The sequence below is a fragment of the Epinephelus fuscoguttatus genome, linkage group LG11 (genome assembly GCF_011397635.1).
Source record: "Epinephelus fuscoguttatus linkage group LG11, E.fuscoguttatus.final_Chr_v1".
Taxonomy (NCBI): Eukaryota; Metazoa; Chordata; class Actinopteri; order Perciformes; family Serranidae; genus Epinephelus; species Epinephelus fuscoguttatus.
Window position 1 is genome coordinate 12,236,662 of NC_064762.1, and position 19,310 is coordinate 12,255,971.

The following is a 19,310-nucleotide window of genomic DNA, read 5'->3' on the forward strand; positions in this document are numbered from 1 at the left end:
TTTTCCCTTGCTTTGTAGTGCCAGCTTTCTGTTTTGAACCTTTCTTTCAATTCACTTCTCCGCATGGATGTTGCCTGTTTCACTTTACTTGCATGTCTAAATTGTTTTTGTGGATAGTGTTGAATTACATAGACTTCACTTAACCAGGCCTGACTGGCAGATTTTTTATACTTCTTCAGCACTGCAAGGAACATGGCTGCAGGATTGATATCTTGCCTCTGCATGCCAATTTTGAAGTTGTGCTCAAGGACATCATTGATGATCTTATTTTTTGTCCCACACAGTTTTATGGTAAAATTGAACACTTCAGTTATAATGCCATGTGTCAACAAATGCAAGTCCACTTTATCTTTTGGTTGGTCTTTGTTTATGCACAGGTCCAGACCTATTTTCTTGCAGCGAGAGTACCTGTCAATTATTGTTTCCACTGCTGCTGAGAGAGTCGAGGACAGATCCTTTGCAGGCTTCTGTGCTGTGGAGTTTGCATCAGCAAAGAATGTGTCAGTCATGGTATATGGACGGGGATGATGCATGTGACCAGCGTCAGATTCATCCTGATGAAGCTTGTCAGTTCTGACTTGATAGCATCTGGGGCAACTCTTGGCAGATTCTTCTATGTACCTCAGGTCAGGGAGTTCAAAAAGCATATTTATTCGACTAAAGTTGAACTTTTTACGTGCTGCTTGAATTGCATACCAAGTTTGCGTTGCAAATGCACTGCGATGCAGCTCATTCTTGAAATCAAGATGAAAATTGTACTCCAGTATATCTGTGATGAAATGCCTTTGGGATGATAGCAAGGCTGTGGCAAACTTGGTCAGTTCAACCATGATGCCATTGGTCAGTAACTTGGGATCAGATTTTGTTTAATTCCAGATCCTACATTGAAATCAATGCCAATTTTTTGCATCTGGAGTAAGAATAACGGGCAATGTTCTTCATGAGGTACTGAGAGAATGTACTCAATATAAGTGGCCCGCAATTTCCACAGCATTAAATTGTGTTCATCTTGCTGTTGAATGTCAGCAGAAGTGTCTACATATTGGTCTATGGTAGCAGCCTCGGAAGGACCAACATTGCTTGCATCTAAATTTGCGCTGTTTTGGCAATCCAGTTGCAACATTGTTGAACAATCTGTTCCTGTGCCTTTTATTTCCCTGTCGAGGCCTGCACAATTTGATAAATTCTTCTGCTCCATTATGGCAGGAATTTGTGCAAGAATATCTCTGGCAAGATCAGATTGTCCACTTTGCAAATCGAGATCCAAGTTGTGTCTGAGAATGTCAAGACAAATCTGCTCAAATGTTCCACACAACTTTTCTGCAAAGTTCATCACTTCAGTCATTGCTCCATTGGTCAGGTTGTTGATATCCAGTTTTTTGTTTGGTTGAATTTTGTTCACATGCAGTTTCAGACCTATTTCCTTGCAGAAGGGATAAAGATCCACAATCTTCTGTGATGTAACTTGTTTAGTTTCGGCATGTGAATGAGGCAGACGTACCAAAACAACAGCACACTCCTTAATTCTCAATTCACTGCTGAGTTCTGGAGTTACTCCAACCACACTCTGATTAGCCATATTCATTTTTGATGACATGGGTCCAGGCAGTTGAAAAATCTCTTTTGAGAATCTGACTGCATCTTCACAACTTCTCAGCTTTCTTACTCTTTTCATAATTTCACATGTGAAAAGATCCCTCTGGTGTTGACTCTGCAGGCCAAAGTCAAAGTTGTACTCAAGAATCTCCATGATGAAATCCTGTTGAGATGAATTCATTGCCAAGGCAAATTTAGCAACTTCAAGCAGAACAGAATTAGACAAAGAGTCAACACTGATGGTTTTCTTTAGGCCAAATCCAACATTAAATTCAAGGCCTGCTTTCTTGGACATGGTGAATTGACAATAATCTTTTTCTGTCTTTGGTGAGGAGAGGATTTGTTTTACACGGTTAGCACGCAACTTCCACATGATCTCTGTTCCCATTTCGTCTTGCTCCATGTCATGTTTATTTGATGCATTTCTTGGAGTTTGTGATGGCTCTTCCCCTCCACAGAGCCCTCTTTCTTCAGGTTGACTTGCAAATGGTGGGTTCACATTTGAGTGTACAGTTGGTGAACTGGATGAGATTTCAGTGGTGGTGAATAAAGGCGTACAATAAGCAAGATAACTTGGTTCTGAGTCTCCAGCAATGTCAGAGTTCAGTGAACAACTTTTTGGGCTTTGTAAGTGATCCAGTTTGCCAGTGTATCCTGGATTTGTGACTTTGTCAGAGTCTTGATCAGACTCTCCTAGTAGGAAAGTGTGACAATGATCTCCCTCCGCTTTTTCACTGGTACACAAATCAGTGTGATGAGAGAGTGAGTTTGTCTCCATGTCTTCAAACTGTCCTATTCTGTGTCTTTTGTTCGCCCTTTCACTTGAGCTTGACAGTGCCCTCTTTTTCTGGTTACTTTTTAAATCAGACTGTCTTCTTTTCATCACGTCCTTGAGGTGATACTGTGTGGCTTCCACATTGGACAGTGTTGAAAACTTAGTTCTTTTTAAGGGGTTTGTCTGGAAGGAAAACTGCTCATCTTTAAAATTTCGGCTGATTTTGGTACCAGTGGCGAGGAGTCGATTTCTTCTTCTCAGCAGGTGAGATATCTTGAACCAAAGTCGACTTTTCCCTTGTTGACTTTTGAGATCAAGTTCAAAATTGTGCTCCAACACATCAAGAACAATAGGGCTGTAGGATGCAGTCAGTATCCTGGTAAAGTGTACTAATTCTAACATCACGCCCTTTGTCAGCAAATCTGGATCTAGACTTTGTTTCGACCCAACGTCAAGGTTCAGACCAATTCCTTCACAGTAAGGAAACAAAGGGGGAAGACAATCCTCCTGTAGTTCTTCTGCTGACTGTGCTTTTGAATACTTAAATTCATCCTCATGTTCACTGTCATCACCAGGTGCTTTGTCCACCTCTACTGAGAGGCCTTCTGTCTGTAAGTATTCTTTGGATGTTACTTGTGAACACTTGAATTCATCCTCATGTTTAAAGTCATCACCAGGTGCTTCGTCCATCTCTTCTGAGAAACCTTCTGTCTGCAAGTATTCCTTGGATGTTACTTGTGAAAACTTGAATTCATCTTCATGCTCATTGTGATCAGTTTCATCCATCTCCACCAGGTGCTCTGAAGATGCAGTGGTCAGTCCATAGTTGCTGTTGCGTTCTGTCTTAGATGATGTGTCAAACAGAGTGAAAACTTCATTTTTATCTTTAGGAGGTTTCCTGATCAGCTCTTTGACTTTGTAATGAATACGAGCAGAAAAATCAATCCGCTGTTGCTCATTTTCAAAGCCTAGATCAAAATTGTTCTCCAAAATGTTTGTCAAAAAACGCCTTTTACTCTTGTTCACGATTTTAGCAAAGTTACAAATCTCAAGTATGACACCATTGGTCACTAACTGTAAGTCCAGTTTTTTCTGTGCGCTGGATGCTACATTAAAGTCCAATCCTATTCTATTGCTGAAATAGAATGGATCTGGACGTCTTGAATATTTCTTAACATGCATAATGCGCCACTGCCATACTTTGTTGGCGTCCATCTTCTTTGTCCTGCAGGTGTCTGTGTTGTCCATCTACAGTGGTCTAGTGTTCTGCTTGGTCATCCATGTCTTCCTTTCCTGCGTTCAGTTCAGGAGAAAAAAGGACAAATGACACACTATATCTCATCTGTGAGTCATACACAGTTGGAATGTATCATGTAATATTTATCAGAGTAAAACACACAACATTTGATACTCATAGATTCTTAATTGTGAGGATTTGCAGGGTTGTCTCTTTCTTGTTAATTTAAAGAAGAGATTAAACACTCAACAATTATGACTGTGGTTTGTTTGAATTTTAACTTTTGCGAGATACAACACAGCTATGAAACTTGATATCCACCTCGCTTTCCTGGAAAACCTGATTGTGATTTTCCCCTTTCACCAGCTGGGCAAGGCCATCTTACAACTTAAGTCAAGTTCAGGCAGCTTTTCACTTTCACCGCTGACGTTTTGACTCCATGGGAACAGGTCCTACCACTATATTTGGTCTTAAGCCCCATTTCCACCAAGCAGTACGGTACAGTTTAGTTCGGTATGTTGTTTTTCACCCCTCTGTTGGGGTACCTAGCACACAGATCTGGTACTAAAAGGTGGAGCTGTGAACACGACAGTCTGTTGATTGGTCAGTAGAGGACGGTCACTCTGCTTAGGGCTGAGTTGTGGCTACTTTTGAGGTTACTGTTTATACCTTGGAGAGTTTTATTAGTAAACTGTAACTATAAAATGAAAGGATGTTGTGCTGCCTCTTGCAGGAGATGGAGTCGGAGAAACAGTAATTTCATTTACTGGGCCAACTGCTGGCAACTTTTAAGGTGGAATGTTAACTTGTAATGTTACTCAACGCATGAGTTGACGACATGAATCCATCAGCACAGCTTAAATTTTAATGTGACAATTTTGAGCATTACTTTAGTTTTTATTGTCTCTCTTAGATGACATACACTTTAAGTCACAAGTGGATCTTCAAGCATTTGTTTATATTAATTTCACCTGGGTTATGTAAACTGTATATATTCAAATCCTCAGTTGGTGTCATTCCTTTGGGCTCTGGCAACATTAACCCCTGAGCTTGCCTGAGAAGGACTGAATGCACGAACCTGCTACGTTTAAATATCCAGTGGAGAGAGACTCTCACTGCAGCCTGTTTTATTTTGTTCCGAAAATGTTGGCATGCAACCTAATCCTGTGGATGATAAACAGATGCAGACTTCCTTCTGTGTCAAAATACAGTGAGTGCTTGACAGAGCAGTGGGTGACAACAACTCTACCCATATTTTAGGATACTGTTAACAGTGGAAACACTAATGGGACCTTTAGTCTAGGTACCATGTCTGAAGGGTTACTTTGGGTTCCAAAAGTACCATACCGAAAGTGTTGGGTGGAAATGGAGCTTTATTGGCTCAAAAACCATAGCCAATTATTTTTTTCTTTGACCGTGGTTCTTCTATCTCATCAAAACTCTCAAACCCTATTATATCAACACTTGTTAAAAAAAGTTAAATTATAGCTGCAGCGCAGCAATGGTTGGGGCTGGACAAATTTAGGCAATTCTGAGCAACAAGAGGCAGAATAGGAAGACAACAAGAAAGTTGCCATTGTGTACATTTTGCATCAGTTGAGGCTTGAACTCACAACCCTCGGATCAACGCCTCCGCCCGCTCGACACTAAGGCGCATGTGGCAGATTTCAACCAGCAGCAGAAACGAAGGGTGAATCCTGCAGGTTGTGGGTTGAATGGGGGTGACAGACACAGACAGGAAATCTATTCCTCTCAAATAGGGCTCTGCGATGCAAGATAACGGCTTACCGGCGACCAAGAAGCCCGGCTCTTCGTTGGTGTCACGACTGCCCAAAAGTACCTGAACAGCCGAGCCGTGGCGGCACACAGGTTTGTGACGTGTCAGAGGAGAAACGAGCCGTTCACATTTCTCTCCTTGTGGCAGTCAATGGTCCACAAACCTCACCGCACCTTAGGGACTTTTCTGAACTTATTTTATCTATTTATTTTATTTTGATCTCCCCTATGTTAATCACTTATTGATGCTGTTTTTGATAGGGCTAGACCGATATGGATTTTTTAGGGCCGATGCGGATACCGATTTTTTCACCCTTAGCCAATGACTAACATCAAAAAAAATGACACAATGATAACAAATATTACAGGTCTCAAGTTTAAAATAAGAAACATTTATTGAACAGTAAAAACTACTAAAACAAGATGGAAAGTTGAGGTAGAACAGGTAGAATATTATTATTATTATTATTATTATTATACATTCAAATAAAAAAAAGAGTTCAGTGCTCTTAAATCTTCCAGTAATGTCTTTATAAAATAAACAAATATTTAATTTGTCTGTAAATGTAAATGTCTGTCTGTAAATCATGCCAGGGAAAAATAAATCCGCGAACCCACGCGCGTATTGGCCAATGCCGATACAAGTATAACAAAAAGGAAAAAAAAACAAAACCCTCAAATATCGGCCCAATATGTCGGCCGGCCGATGTATCAGTCTATCCTTAGTTTCTGAAGTATGAATAAGTCAATAAGTAATTTATTCCTTTGAAATATCATTGATGTAATTTAGAAAAGTAATTTATCTTTTTATAGATGACAAAAGACACATCTGCCTCATTTTCGCTGTGGTATCATGATACTACTCAGAACCGTGATACTTTCATTGGCATCGTACCGTGGGTCCCAGTTTTGGTACCGTGACAACACTAATCTGGAGGAGGTTCATCTGCAAAAACTAATGAAAAACTAAACAACGGCATTCGGCTAAGCATTTAATTTTGTTCGGCTTCAGCCACAAATTTTCATTTCAGTGCATCCCTAGCAAAAACTGTGGGAGGAGATAGGTTTAAGAAGTTTTACAGATTTTGAAAAAAAACAAAAAAACAAAAAAAAAACAGTAATGATCTTCATAATTTGCAATATAATGTACAAAAGGTCTTTCAGTATTGAGGCTACATTTTGGTGAAAGTTGTGAAGCTGTACCACATATGGTTGATTTGTTATGAACACTGAAGTTTGATTGCAGTGTCATATCTTGCCTAAGGTAAAGTTCAAATGAACCACAATCATCAGTGTTTCATCTCCACTTAAGTATCTGTGGGTTTTTAGACTGCTGATCAAAAACATAGATCATTTCTTTGGGTCTCTGGGTATTTGTGATGGGCATTAAACAATATCTGACATTGCCTTGGCTAAATGATTAAACACTAAAACCAAACACTAAACTAAAACCATGTATTGGTCACAGTACGTGCGTTTACATGGAGCCATGTATTCCTTTTGCATTCGGGTTGGAAGCCCTACCCGAATAGAAATGCTCCTTGTAAACACCTCAAACCGAATGCACAGGGGTGGAATATTCCTTTTCAGAACCCGAATGGAAGAGTTTTTCTGTCTTCTCCTCCTCAACAGATGAAGCATAAGCAGAACAAGGTTGTTGTCGTACTGCTGATTCAAGAATATAAGCAAAACAAGCCCAAAAAAGGCACTAAGAACGGCATCGTCAAGTATCTTGTTATCTGGAGCGTGGACTACAGTGTTTTCTTCCGGTAAACATAACATTACCCTGCCCCCTATCCAATCAGAAACCTTCCCTGCCCCAAACCTTGCACAGACCCAAATAAAGGCGATTAAACTGATCTCCCGTGTAAACCCTCAATCGGAATGAATATTTCCCATGTAAACTACCTATAAACACTTTAAATCCGAATGATTTCATTCAGATTTATTTCATTCTGAATGAGAAGCCATCATGTAACCGCACCTAATGTGTTACATTAATGCCAATCTATTGAAAAATCATCTCTGTACATTGCCTATATTCTCTGTTCTTCTTCTACTTATGCACCTAAGTACCAGGGCAAACTCCTTACATGTGAAAACCTAATTGGCAATAATCAAGACTCTAGTTACAGACCAGTGTGATGTGAGTTTGCTCCACACCTTGTAAGACATGATTTAGGTTAGGAAACGGCTCCTCCGACATGTCTGGCCCACACTGCATGTCTGCATCCTGGTTGGATGTACTCCAGTCAGCAATGTGACGGTGTTGGTACTGTGCAAGCCTGAAAGAAACAAGTTTGAATGCTCATTAACTCGTGCATGCAAGACTTCCATGGCACTCCCAAAATATGAACATCAACAACAGAAGAGAAAAGGAAATTTCTCAAGAAATTTTGAGTGTATGCCTGTTGCTAGGTGGACATATCAATGCTAATATTACCAGTACAAGTAAAAAGCCACGGGTCACATCCACAGGGCTTGAAGCAAGAAAAAATCCTGTGCCTGAAATTTTTTTAGAGGGCCTTCTGCGCTAGGGGGGTCTGGGGGCATGCCCCCCTGGAAGAAAATTTTGAACATTTGACGTCTAAATGAATTAATCTGGTGCACTTTGAGAGTATCAATCAAGTATCACATCAAGGAGCTAGAATGACAATTTCAAGGTTTTTAATAATGAAATATGAACAATTCACCAAAAAAGGAAAATCTGCTGGGCGCTGCGCTTCGGTTCTGCGTCCGGTGTGTCCGTGGCGTGACTGAATGAGAGACTGTGAAAACTTAAGGCCTGCCCTACTCTGCCTCTGATTGGCTAGAAGTCCTTGTTTACCTTGAGTAATGTGATACACCATTGGCAGTTGGAACTATCACTTTGCTTTGCTTTAAAACGACTGGTTAAATCACTGTTGCTACGGCAAGATAATAAAATATTCACAAGAAAAAAATATCCCTGCGCCGGAAATCCGGCACCGTGCCGGAGAACTTCAAGCCAAGCATCCATCATTCTTATAAAGTCTATAGGTTCATGGGACACACACTGTGTTTGTCTATTAGACTAGCTTTCAATATTCTATCCCATAAACACCCATTATATAATCTGACATTGTCTGAAATTGCCATGAAACATTAACTGCGATTTCCTGGAAAGCATCTTTGTTATCATAATACCTACTTAGTCTTACTACCTGTGTAAACTTGCAATCATTTTCCTACAGTGTTAAAAGGTAAATGGACTGAATGTGTACAGCGCTTTTCTAGTCTTCCGATCACTCATAGTGCTTTTACACTACATGTCACATTCACCCATTCACACTGGTGGCTGAGGCTAACATACATTGTGCCATCTGCTACTTGGTAACCTTTCACAAGCACTCACACACCAATGGAACAGCCATTGTGAGCAATTTTGGGTTCAGTATCTTGTCCAAGGATACTTCAACATGCCAACTAGAGGAGCAGGGGATCGAGCCGCTGATCTTCTGATTAGTGAATGACCCTCTCTATCTCAGAGCCACGGCCCGTACATTAAAATATGACATGAAATAGTGGTATGGCCCTCAGGAACGGTACACAGTTTGGATCTCTGGTCGCTGATTTCCCACTCTTATTAGCTTATGTGGAAATTAATTGCTTTTTTTCCCCCAATTTTTGGGAAAATGACTGAGCAAAACAAACATGAATTTGTAATTGCTGTGACCTCCATGTCAATTTTCAGTTGCCTAGGGCAAAAACTGTGGCCGCCAAAGGATGGGGAATTTTTAGTGAAAGACCAACCACCTAACCAACTGACAGATCGCAGGCTACAGGGCTACTGGTTGCAGCTAAAAAGCAAAACATTCAATTTTGCATGACACTAACAAATAATAACCTCCTCCTGCTACATAACGTTAACATTAATTACCATCCCGTGAACTCCCTCGTTAACTTAACATTTCCATCTTTGCTCCAATAAATGCAATCTTACATTTATTGCTCCAACATATGGATTTCATTTCTTTCATGTCCGTTGATTGACTTTTGCAAAGCAGTGTAAACACAAAGACACACCAAGTGCAAAAGACAAAAAAATAAAGCAAAATGAAACACTGACACAACAGCAAACAGAAAAGATTAAATATAAGTTATCCTACATGCCACAGGAATTAACGCTCGGATGCCACGACAGATACGGGCAGGGCCAGACAGAGCTTAATAAGCTTCTCCACCTCCGACAGCATGGAGTGCGTTTGGGGCTGCAAGGTTTGCAGGATGGACACAACATCCTGGATGTCAAGGCTACTGTATATAGTCAGGCAGGCTGCATATCACATCAAAAGCATAGATCTATGCATTAATGATATGAAAGAGATAAATGTAAGTCAGACAAAGGGGGGGGGGGGGTGGGGGGTGGGGGGGGGGATCCCCACACCCCTAGTTCCAACATCTATGCCCACACTTCATCAGTAGACAAACGGATTTTAACATTACATGGTAGCTTTACTTTTGTCTTCAACACTGGAATAATGTAAAAGAGTGCAGTGATTAGTCTAGACTACGGAAGACGAGAATGGCCATGTATTTTTTATTTTTTTTTGTGCACTGGTATGTCGTGATAACGACTTATCATTTCGTTATCTCGATATAACAAAGATTGTTATCTCGTGATAACGAATTAATTATCTCGTTATGTCGATATAACAAAGATTGTTTTCCTGTGATAATTGTCAGGTCTGATGATTGCGCACTGGTTAATGTGATCGTCTTGATTTCAGCCTACAAGAGCTGCTGTGATCCTGCTAGATGCCTCCTGCTGCTGCTGTTATCATTAGTCACACTTCTACTGTTATTATACACATATGATTATTGTCACATGCCGTATATTTCCAAATAGTCGCCCGGTGGCAAATAGCCGCCTGGCACCTAATAGCCGCGGGGGGTTTGACCCGATTTTGCGTATTAAATGCTGGTCTGATTCAGGGCGATTATTTCCTCATTCATTGCCTCAAGGAGGGACAGTTTGCGCTTTTACGCACAGGTCGGTGGTGAAGTGGCGCACATGACTTGTGCTACGGATGGACGGACGGACGGACGGACAGACAACCACGTATCTAAAACAGATAATGCATCTGGCTACATCTTTCCCACATCAAATATTCGCAATCACCTATACCCGTGTGCGTAAAAGCGCACACAATTCCGTGTCCTCTCACCACGGATGCTGTGATTTGATGGCCCGGTACTCATTGTAGCCCACTCTTATAAGACCTTATAAGGTCCCTGAGTCCTGACAGTGAGCTATTGCAAGCCTGTAGAAGCCATGTTGTATGTCAGCGATTTTCACCGGGGACGCACGCGAGTAATTCAGGCTGACCTGTTTACCTGCTTTTCAGCGAACTCCTCCGGTAATTTTATTAAAAGGTATGGCATATAGGTCCACGGTAACATATTATTATTAATATTATTGGGTCTTATAAGAGTGGGCTACAATGAGTACCGGGCCATCAAATCACAGCATCCGCGGTGAGAGGACACGGAATTGTGTGCGCTTTTACGCACGCCTGTGTAGGTGATCACGGATATTTGATGTGGGAAAGATGTAGCCAGATGTATAAGGTGTGTTATCACTCCTATCACGAAATAAATGTTTGCTTTTGATGACTCAATTAACAACTGACAACCAACCATTACTCGTTAAAAATATATTAACAAAATGTTTCAAAAATTAATTTTAAACTTTTTAAAATTACATCAAGGCACCAGATACTGTAAGATAATGTGATGTGTCACACTTATAGTTCCCTCACGCAAACAGTGATAAATAGGTTCCCCGTGAAGGTTTTTTTTTAAATGAAATTAAATTACATTTTTCAAGGCAGAGTTTGCCTCTTTGTCTCTTGTCTCTATGTTGTCTCTTTGGAAATGGTGCCATGGTAGGGCAGAGATATTCTGAACTTCTTACTTTTCAGCACAGCATCAAAGCAAATAATGCATAAGCGGGCTCCACTGTGACTTTCAGACTAAAATTGAGCACATTTGATCGTTTATATTTCATATACGAAGATGAACAATAGTTTGGCGCACACAATATCGGGGTAACTTAGGCATGCAGAGCGAACAGGGAGCCCACGTAACACAGAGAAAAGCACAGCCTCCGCCATGATCGAAACAGAACGAAATAAACGGGTGTGCACGTACCAAATGTGGGCTGAACAATCGCTGAGAATTCCTTCTTCACTCCCAACACGACATAATGTCCCCCAAACGATGTCTTCACATATAAAAAACGGCTTAAAATCTCTCAACTGTCGAAGAAACAACTGCGATGCGACGCGGAATGTGCAGGAAGTGACGAAAGATAACCGAGGGGCGGGTGACGGGTCTGGCGGGGACTTCAAAATAAAAGCGTCTAAGCGTGACTACTACCGGAGTAAAGAAATAACGGGTGACAAAGAAAAGTCTTCACCTGTTCATAGAGATTAGATTGGCAGTAATTAAAACAGAAATACAATAGAATTATTAATAGTAATAATAAGCAATAGTGATAAACATAATTGATGTCGACTTTTCTTTTCCTTCTGGGGTGTAAATGTAATAAAATAAACACAAACAAAGCAGACTAGAACAGTTTAAATCAGAATCACAAGAATCACAAATACTTTATTTATCTCTGGAGGGAAAGTGTGATTCATTTCAGTAGCTCTGATGTCAAATATAGAGAATGTAGGCATAGAAACAATAAGGATAAGTACTAAGTATGGTGGTGGCAGTTTCTGCTAGACAAAACACATCAAGTCAGAAACTTGTCTCTCTGGTAATGGTAACAATGGTAACACTAGTATGTAAAATATTTAAGATTTATAAAATATGTATTCTGTGCTGAGTATGTAAAGTGTAAAAAAAATATAAAAATATGTGCCTTATGCTACAATAAAATGTATAAAACTAGATTGTAAAGTAAGAAATAAAAGAATATGTTTTGAATGCGACCATGTCCAACACAATACATACTGAGACCTTGTGTTCTCATATTTTGGGTTTACTTGACCTTATACTTCATTCTACTTAACTCAGACCTGTTGTCCTTGTTCGTGGACACTTTTTTGTGCCATCTAGTAGTTAGGTAAGATAAGGTAAACTTTATTGTTCCCTAAGGGAAATTCATCTTGGGAACAGTGCTACATTTCATTGCTTCACAGGACAAGATAAAAACACTATCACAGGGACAGTTCTATCACATAAAACAGACATGGACTACATTTAACAATCACAACACAGAAACATACAGAGACGTCTAAAGTGCAAGAAAAAGTGCTGAGTGCTAAAGTGCCGTGTATTTAATGCACTAGTTTTTAACATTGTTCAATAGCTTAATGAAGGCTGGAACAAATGATAATTTGAGGTGGTATGTTTAAGAGTAGTAAAAGCACAATACACTAATCCATGTAAAAACAAGATGGCAGCCATCTCTGCCAAGTTAGTCTGCAGCCGATTCTGACACAAAAGTGGACAAGGATCAAAACCTCATCACATTTCGTGGTTGAAACTTTAAGATATAAATATAGCCTCCATTCAAGAGTGTGAAGAATGTTGCACTGTTAAATAACCGCACAGGGTATTGCTGTAGTTGAATAATTGCACCTGTTATTACACAGATGTTTTTATTTCACAAAAGGAAACACCCAGCCTCTTAAATACATTGACAAAAATCATGAATGCTTTCAAAAATGTGTACTTATTTGTTAAAACTAGTATGTTTAAAGTTTTGCACACTGCAGTTTGTTTTTTGACTACCACATACTTTTGTATAGGACCAAAATTATTTTAGGGATAATTTTTCCAGCTGGCGCTCTTCATGGTTCTCCTGCAACTTGACTGGATGCTGTCAGATTAGTTCAAACAAAGTGGATCCGAAGTGCATTTAAACATATTCAAATATAAATGTAACATCTGACAGACCTGCCTTTCAGCCACATGAGGTGTTCTTCATCCGAGTCACAGACAAAAGGCTTTCACTTGGGGTTTAGTGACAGGTGGCAGGAATTCAAATATTTTTAAGGTAGACTGAAGAAACCACATTGTCAATATGCTGCCCTACCTTCTACATCAAGCCTTCAGTACAATGCTGAATATATCAAACTGTGTGGACCTTAAACTAATGACAAAGGTGTAATCTGGACTGTGTGGCTAGACAGTCTTTGCTGTGCCTGATGGAAACAAGAAAGGTGGTGGTGTGGAGCAGCACCAGGACCCCACTTTTAGTATTACAAGTGTCATAACCTTACTTTTCCTGATACTTCTATTGGTTGAACTGAGAATATGACAATTTAACATAGAACAAGTGTTGCTCGATGCTCTTAAAGTAGTGATGAGCGAACACTAAGAGCAGTGAGATTTATCTGCAGCACACTCAGCAAATAATCATAAACCACAAGCCTATCATTTATGGTACAAGTTCATGGTGCTTAAAAGGAAGCACACGGAAAAGGACAGGATGTTTTCAATGTTTTATATAATGTATTTCAGTAGCAATAACCACTAGACAAGTCCAACCAGATACAGGTCATTATCATTTCTGCAGTGTACATCTGTATTATGCAGTGTATACAAACTATGAATAAAGTATAGGTGCACTCTTCTTTACAAATTTACATCAGAGCTTCAAGACATGGTCAGTTTTTAAAATTTACAATATATTTTCATTGTCATTGTAAGCTATTTTTTCCTGCTGAAAAATTCATTCATTCATTCATTCATTCATCTTCTAACCGCTTCATCCTCTTGGGGGTCGCGGGGGGGCTGGAGCCTATCCCAGCTGACATCGGGCGAGAGGCAGGGTACACCCTGGACAGGTCGCCAGACTATCGCAGGGCTGACACATAGAGACAGACAACCATTCACGCTCACTTTCACACCTACGGACAATTTAGAGTTATCAGTTAACCTAGTCCCCAATCTGCATGTCTTTGGACTGTGGGAGGAAGCCGGAGTGCCCGGAGAGAACCCACGCTGCCACAGGGAGAAAATGCAAACTCCACACAGAAGGGCTCCCACACCTGGGATCGAACCGGCAACCCTCTTGCTGTGAGGCGAGAGTGCTAACCACCACACCACCGTGCCGCCCCTTTTGAAAAATTAAAACATAAAAACAGAAATCACTAGTATGAGATCAGAAAAGGGTGAGTAAAAACAAACAAGTAAAAAAAAAATGACAAAAAATGGAGAACAAGCACTTTTGAAAACAGACCAGAATAAAATCTATCCACAAAGTAAAGTTCAGTCTCAAAATATCCTTACACAAATTCTTTCAAAGATAAAAAAACAAAAAGTGACCATAGATGGAAAACAAAACATTAAAAAGAAGATTATAGAATGTCCAGCTGTGGCATATTAACCTTTTTAGAACAAAGCTTCAAAGCACAATATTGACTGCCCTTTACGTTCAAACATTTTAATTAGATCTTGCCTTCTCTTTGGGCCTCCAGGCCAAAATGTCTTTAATGACTACAAAACTATCTGCAATCCATATAGTAAAGTTCAGTGGCAAAATATCCTTCTATAAATTCTTACAAATGTCCAAAAAAAAATAAATAAATAAAAGCTTTTAGAATTTCCACTTTTTCCTTTTTGGTACAAAACTTCAAAGCATAATATTCACAGCCCTTTGCATTGAAACATTCTGGTCAGATCTTTCCGTCTTTTTCGGCCTCAAAATTTTGAATAATAGTTTGACAGTGAGCTTTTAAGTATACATCCCTGAAGAATTGGAATGAGTCATCAGCTACAGCATCTCTCTACAAGAAATACATTTTCATAACAACGAAGGCAGCTAGTTGCATCTGTTTAGTGTAAAACACAACTTCCTCTTGAGTCAAGTATTTTGAGGATGTTATTTCTGATAGATGCCCACTTCATTTTCTGTGAACCCTGGTCCATGTCACATTCGTTTTGTACATTAACTGGTGTCTGTGTTTGCCCTTCACCTCCAAAACGTCCTCTTCTCTTAGGTTTCCTTGGTGACTTGGGAGCGAACACAAATGGCAGCTTGAAGACCTCATCTGCTTTGTCTTGTTTTTTTACGATATTGCTTGACCAAGCTTTGGACTTCAAATGCAGTTGCCATGGTAAATTCCCAGTGCCTGTGATGTTGTGAGCGAAGATCAAAGTTATAGTCAAGGATGGCATACAGACTTTGTGGCAAATAATGGTGGGTTTTCCTGACTGCAAATTTATATATTTCCAACACTATAGCTTTTGTTAATAGCTTCAGGTCAAGTTTTTTTTTCTTTCCTGGTTTTGATGTCACGTCTAGATCCAAACCTATCTCCATGCAAATGAGAAAACGGCTTGTCTGACTCCAAGGGTTTCCCCTGGGTTTTTTGGGAAAACATATTTCATGACTGGGCAGCGTGGCTCTTTCCTTCTTTGTTTGCAGTGCCAGCTTTCTTTTGTTGACAGTTTCTTTCATTTCATTTCTCTGCATGGCAAACGCGTCATCCAGTTTACTTGCATGTCCATGTTGTCTGTGAGGAAATGGTGGAATAACAAAAACTTCATTGAACCAGGCCTCCTCACCATCATCAGATGTTATACTGTGGATCATTCGTGATGGATATACTGCTCGCCCCTGCATATTAATGTTGAAACTGTGTTCAAGGATATCGTTAATTATCTTTGTTTTTGTTCCACACATCATTTTGGCAAAATTGGCCACTTCATGAATAGTCCCATGTGTCAATACATGTATGTCAAGCTTATCTTTTGGTTGGTCTTTGTCCACAAAAAGGTTTAAACCTATATTCTTGCAGAGAGGGTAGTCTTCCATGACGTTCTTCCCTAGGGTTGAGAAGCCAGTGTACAGATCCTTTGGAGGCTTTTGCTCTGTGCAGTTTCCATCTGCAGAGACTGTGTGCAGCATGATGTGTGGATGAGGATGACCATTGTGACCAGGGTCAGATTTGTCCTGAAAAAGCCTATGATTTCTGTCTTGATAGCATTTGGGACAATATGTAGTTCTGTAAAAACAAGCATCTGGCATGCACCTTGTGTCAGGGAGTTCAAACTGCCTGTTTATTCGAGGAATGCTGTATTTTCTTTTCGCAGTTACTCTAATTTTATCCACAATTTGTTGCGCAAAGGCACTGCGATTCAGCTCATTCTTGAAATCAAGATCAAAATTATACTCCAGTATCTCTGTGATGAAATATTTTTTGGCTGATAGCAGTGTTGTGACAAAAGTATTCAATTCAAGCATAATGCCATTGATCAGTAATTTGGGATCAAGATTTTGTTTAACTCCAGATCCTACATTGAAATCAATGCCCAATTTTCTGCATCTGGAGTAAGAATAAAATGGGAAATGTTCTCCATGAGGCACTGAAAGGATTTGCTGAATATGACTGGCCCGCAGTTTCCACAGTTTTAAATGTAGCTGATTTTGGTGTTCAATGTCAGAGGAATTTCCCATATTTCGGTTGATGATCGCACACTGGGCAGAACTAGCACTACATGCAACCAAACGATTTTTTATGTGCTTCATTTGCTTGTACCTTTCACCTTCTACACAACCTGATAGAGTCTTTTTCTCCAAAATAGCAGGAATTCTTGCAAGAATATCTCGGGCAAGGTCAGAATCTCCACTGTGTGAATCAAGATCCAAGTTGTGTCTAAGGAGGTCAAGAAAAATCTGCTCAAATGTTCCACACAACTTTTCTGCAACGTTTGTCACTTCAGTCATTGCTCCATTGGTCAGTTTGGTGATATTCAGTTTTGTGTTTGGTTGACATTGGTTTACATGTAGTTTTAGACCTATTTCCTTGCAGAATGGATAAGAAACCACAACCTTCTCTGAAATATGTTCTTTGGTTTCATCACTGGAATAAGGACACCTGGGAGCAGTGCCACACTCTTCCATTCTCGATTCGCTGCTAAGCTCAATATTAACATTGCGCACGCTCTGATTTTTCACATTTATTGATGGCAGCAGACCAGGAAGTTGAAAAACCTCTTTTGAGAATTTAACTGCATCTTCACAACTTCTCGGTTTTCTTACTCTTTTCATAATTTCACATATGAAAAGATCCCTCTGGTGTTGACTCTGCAGGCCAAAGTCAAAGTTGTACTCAAGAATCTCCATGATGAAATCCTGTTGAGATGAATTCATTGCCAAGGCAAATTCAGCAACTTCAAGCAGAACAGAATTAGACAAAGAGTTAACATTGTTGTTTTTCTTTGAGCCAAATCCAACATTAAAGTCAAGGCCTGCTCTCCTGGACATGGTGAACTGACCAAACTCTGTGATTGGTGAGGAGAGGATTTGTTTTATACGGTTAGCACGTAACTTCCACATGATCTCTGTTCCCATTTCGTCTTGCTCCATGTCATGTTTATTTGATGCATTTCTTGGAGTCTGTCTTGGCTCTTCCCCTCCACAGAGCCCTCTGTCATCAGGTTTAACTTGCAAATGGTGGGTTCACATTTGAGTTTACAGTTGGTGAACTGGATGAGATTTCAGTGGTGGTGAATAAAGGCGTACAAAAACCAAGATAACTTGGCTCTGAGTCTCCAGCAGTGTCAGAGTTCAGTGAACAACTTTTTGGGCTTTGTAAGTGATCCAGTTTGCCAGTGTATCCTGGATTTGTGACTTTGTCAGAGTCTTGATCAGACTCTCCTAGTGGAAAAGTGTGACAATGATCTCCCTCCGCTTTTTCACTGGTACACAAATCAGTGTGATGAGAGAGTGAGTTTGTCTCCATGTCTTCAAACTGTCCTCTTCTGCACCTTTAGTTCACCCTTTCACTTGAGCTTGACAGAGCCCTCTTTTTCTGGTTACTTTTTAAATCAGACTGCCTTCTTTTCATCACGTCCTTGAGGTGATACTGTGAGGCTTCCATATTGCAGTGGTGATACCTTAGTTCTTTTGAAGGGGTTTGTCTGGAAGCAAAACGGCTCATCTTTAAACTCTGGGCTGATTTTGGTACCAGTGGCGAGGAGTCTACTGTTCTTCTTGGTCTTCTATGTCTTCCTATCCTGTTTTTAGTTCAGGAGAAAAAAAGGACAAGTGATACAGACTATATCTAATCCTTGAGTCTTACACCATTTAAATGCATTAATTATGTAATATCTATCAGAGAAAATACAGGACATTTTATAGTTATAGTTTTTTTTAGATTATCAAATCTAAAAAAAAAAAAAAAAGGGAAGGGTTTGCATATTTGTCTCTATCTTGTTAATTTAATTCATCTGGGGTTATGGTCTGGACTACCATGGGTTCTACAGCCCTCAGCCATTCTGCCCCCAGCCTCTAGAACTCTCTCCCCCATGAAATACGCAGCATTGACTCCCTTTCCACTTTCAAATCCCATCTGAAAACACACCTTTTCACACTGACATATTTGGTTTTATTTAATGGTGGCACACATATGGTGACCTGCACCGATGATGACTTCCTAATGATGATTTTATACCTAATATTTATAGCTACTACTTTTGTCTAGTTAATTACAAACTTTTAATGTATATCATGGAATTCTTCAAATTTAAGATCTATGGATATATCGCTGCTTGTTTTTTCATAACAGTGTCTTGTAAGTTGTCTTTGAGTGCTTTGAAAGGCCCCTATAAATAAAATGCGTTAGTATTGTTGTTGTGACAATGACAATCAAGACTTACCCATCTGATCTGATTTATTTATTCAAATTCAGGATTTTATATAAGATACTTTTTTGCGGGTAATGATGTAGTAGCTATAAACTGATATCTGCAAGAATCTGTAGGCAACAAGACAAGATTTTGGTATCAACAGCGTTCTAGTTTCCATCTGTAGTTGGAGTAGTATTGACCGATCACATGCAGGTAAAGAGTCAGGAGCAAACGAGGCAGGAATGCAATCTCGGAGCTCATTGGTGACTGTAATTAGGTGACTTTTGCAGTACTATCTTTTCATCTCTTATT

The 19,310-nt window shown here is 39.8% G+C and overlaps 2 protein-coding genes across 3 annotated transcripts in view; both read right to left on the minus strand.

The window, feature by feature from the left end:
• Window positions 1–370, minus strand: part of LOC125897234 (uncharacterized) — a 36,551-nt gene extending 36,181 nt beyond the window's left edge. The window contains exon 1 of the mRNA XM_049590407.1: window positions 40–370. Within this exon, the coding sequence (XP_049446364.1) occupies window positions 40–224 (185 nt within the window). The 5' untranslated portion in view covers window positions 225–370. The remainder of the gene's footprint in view (window positions 1–39) is intronic.
• The window catches only part of LOC125897236 (uncharacterized), a 34,962-nt gene that overhangs the window by 15,398 nt on the left and 254 nt on the right, over window positions 1–19,310 (minus strand). Inside the window, exon 2 of one of the 2 annotated variants that reach the window (XR_007450397.1) lies at window positions 15,284–18,386. Coding sequence is in view for 1 of the 2 variants with exons in the window: in XM_049590411.1 (XP_049446368.1) it covers window positions 15,412–17,736 (2,325 nt within the window). In the remaining variant the exon portion in view is untranslated. Of the gene's footprint in view, window positions 1–12,516; window positions 18,387–19,310 lie in introns of those variants that run through there. The other variant, XM_049590411.1, reaches the window with a different exon arrangement.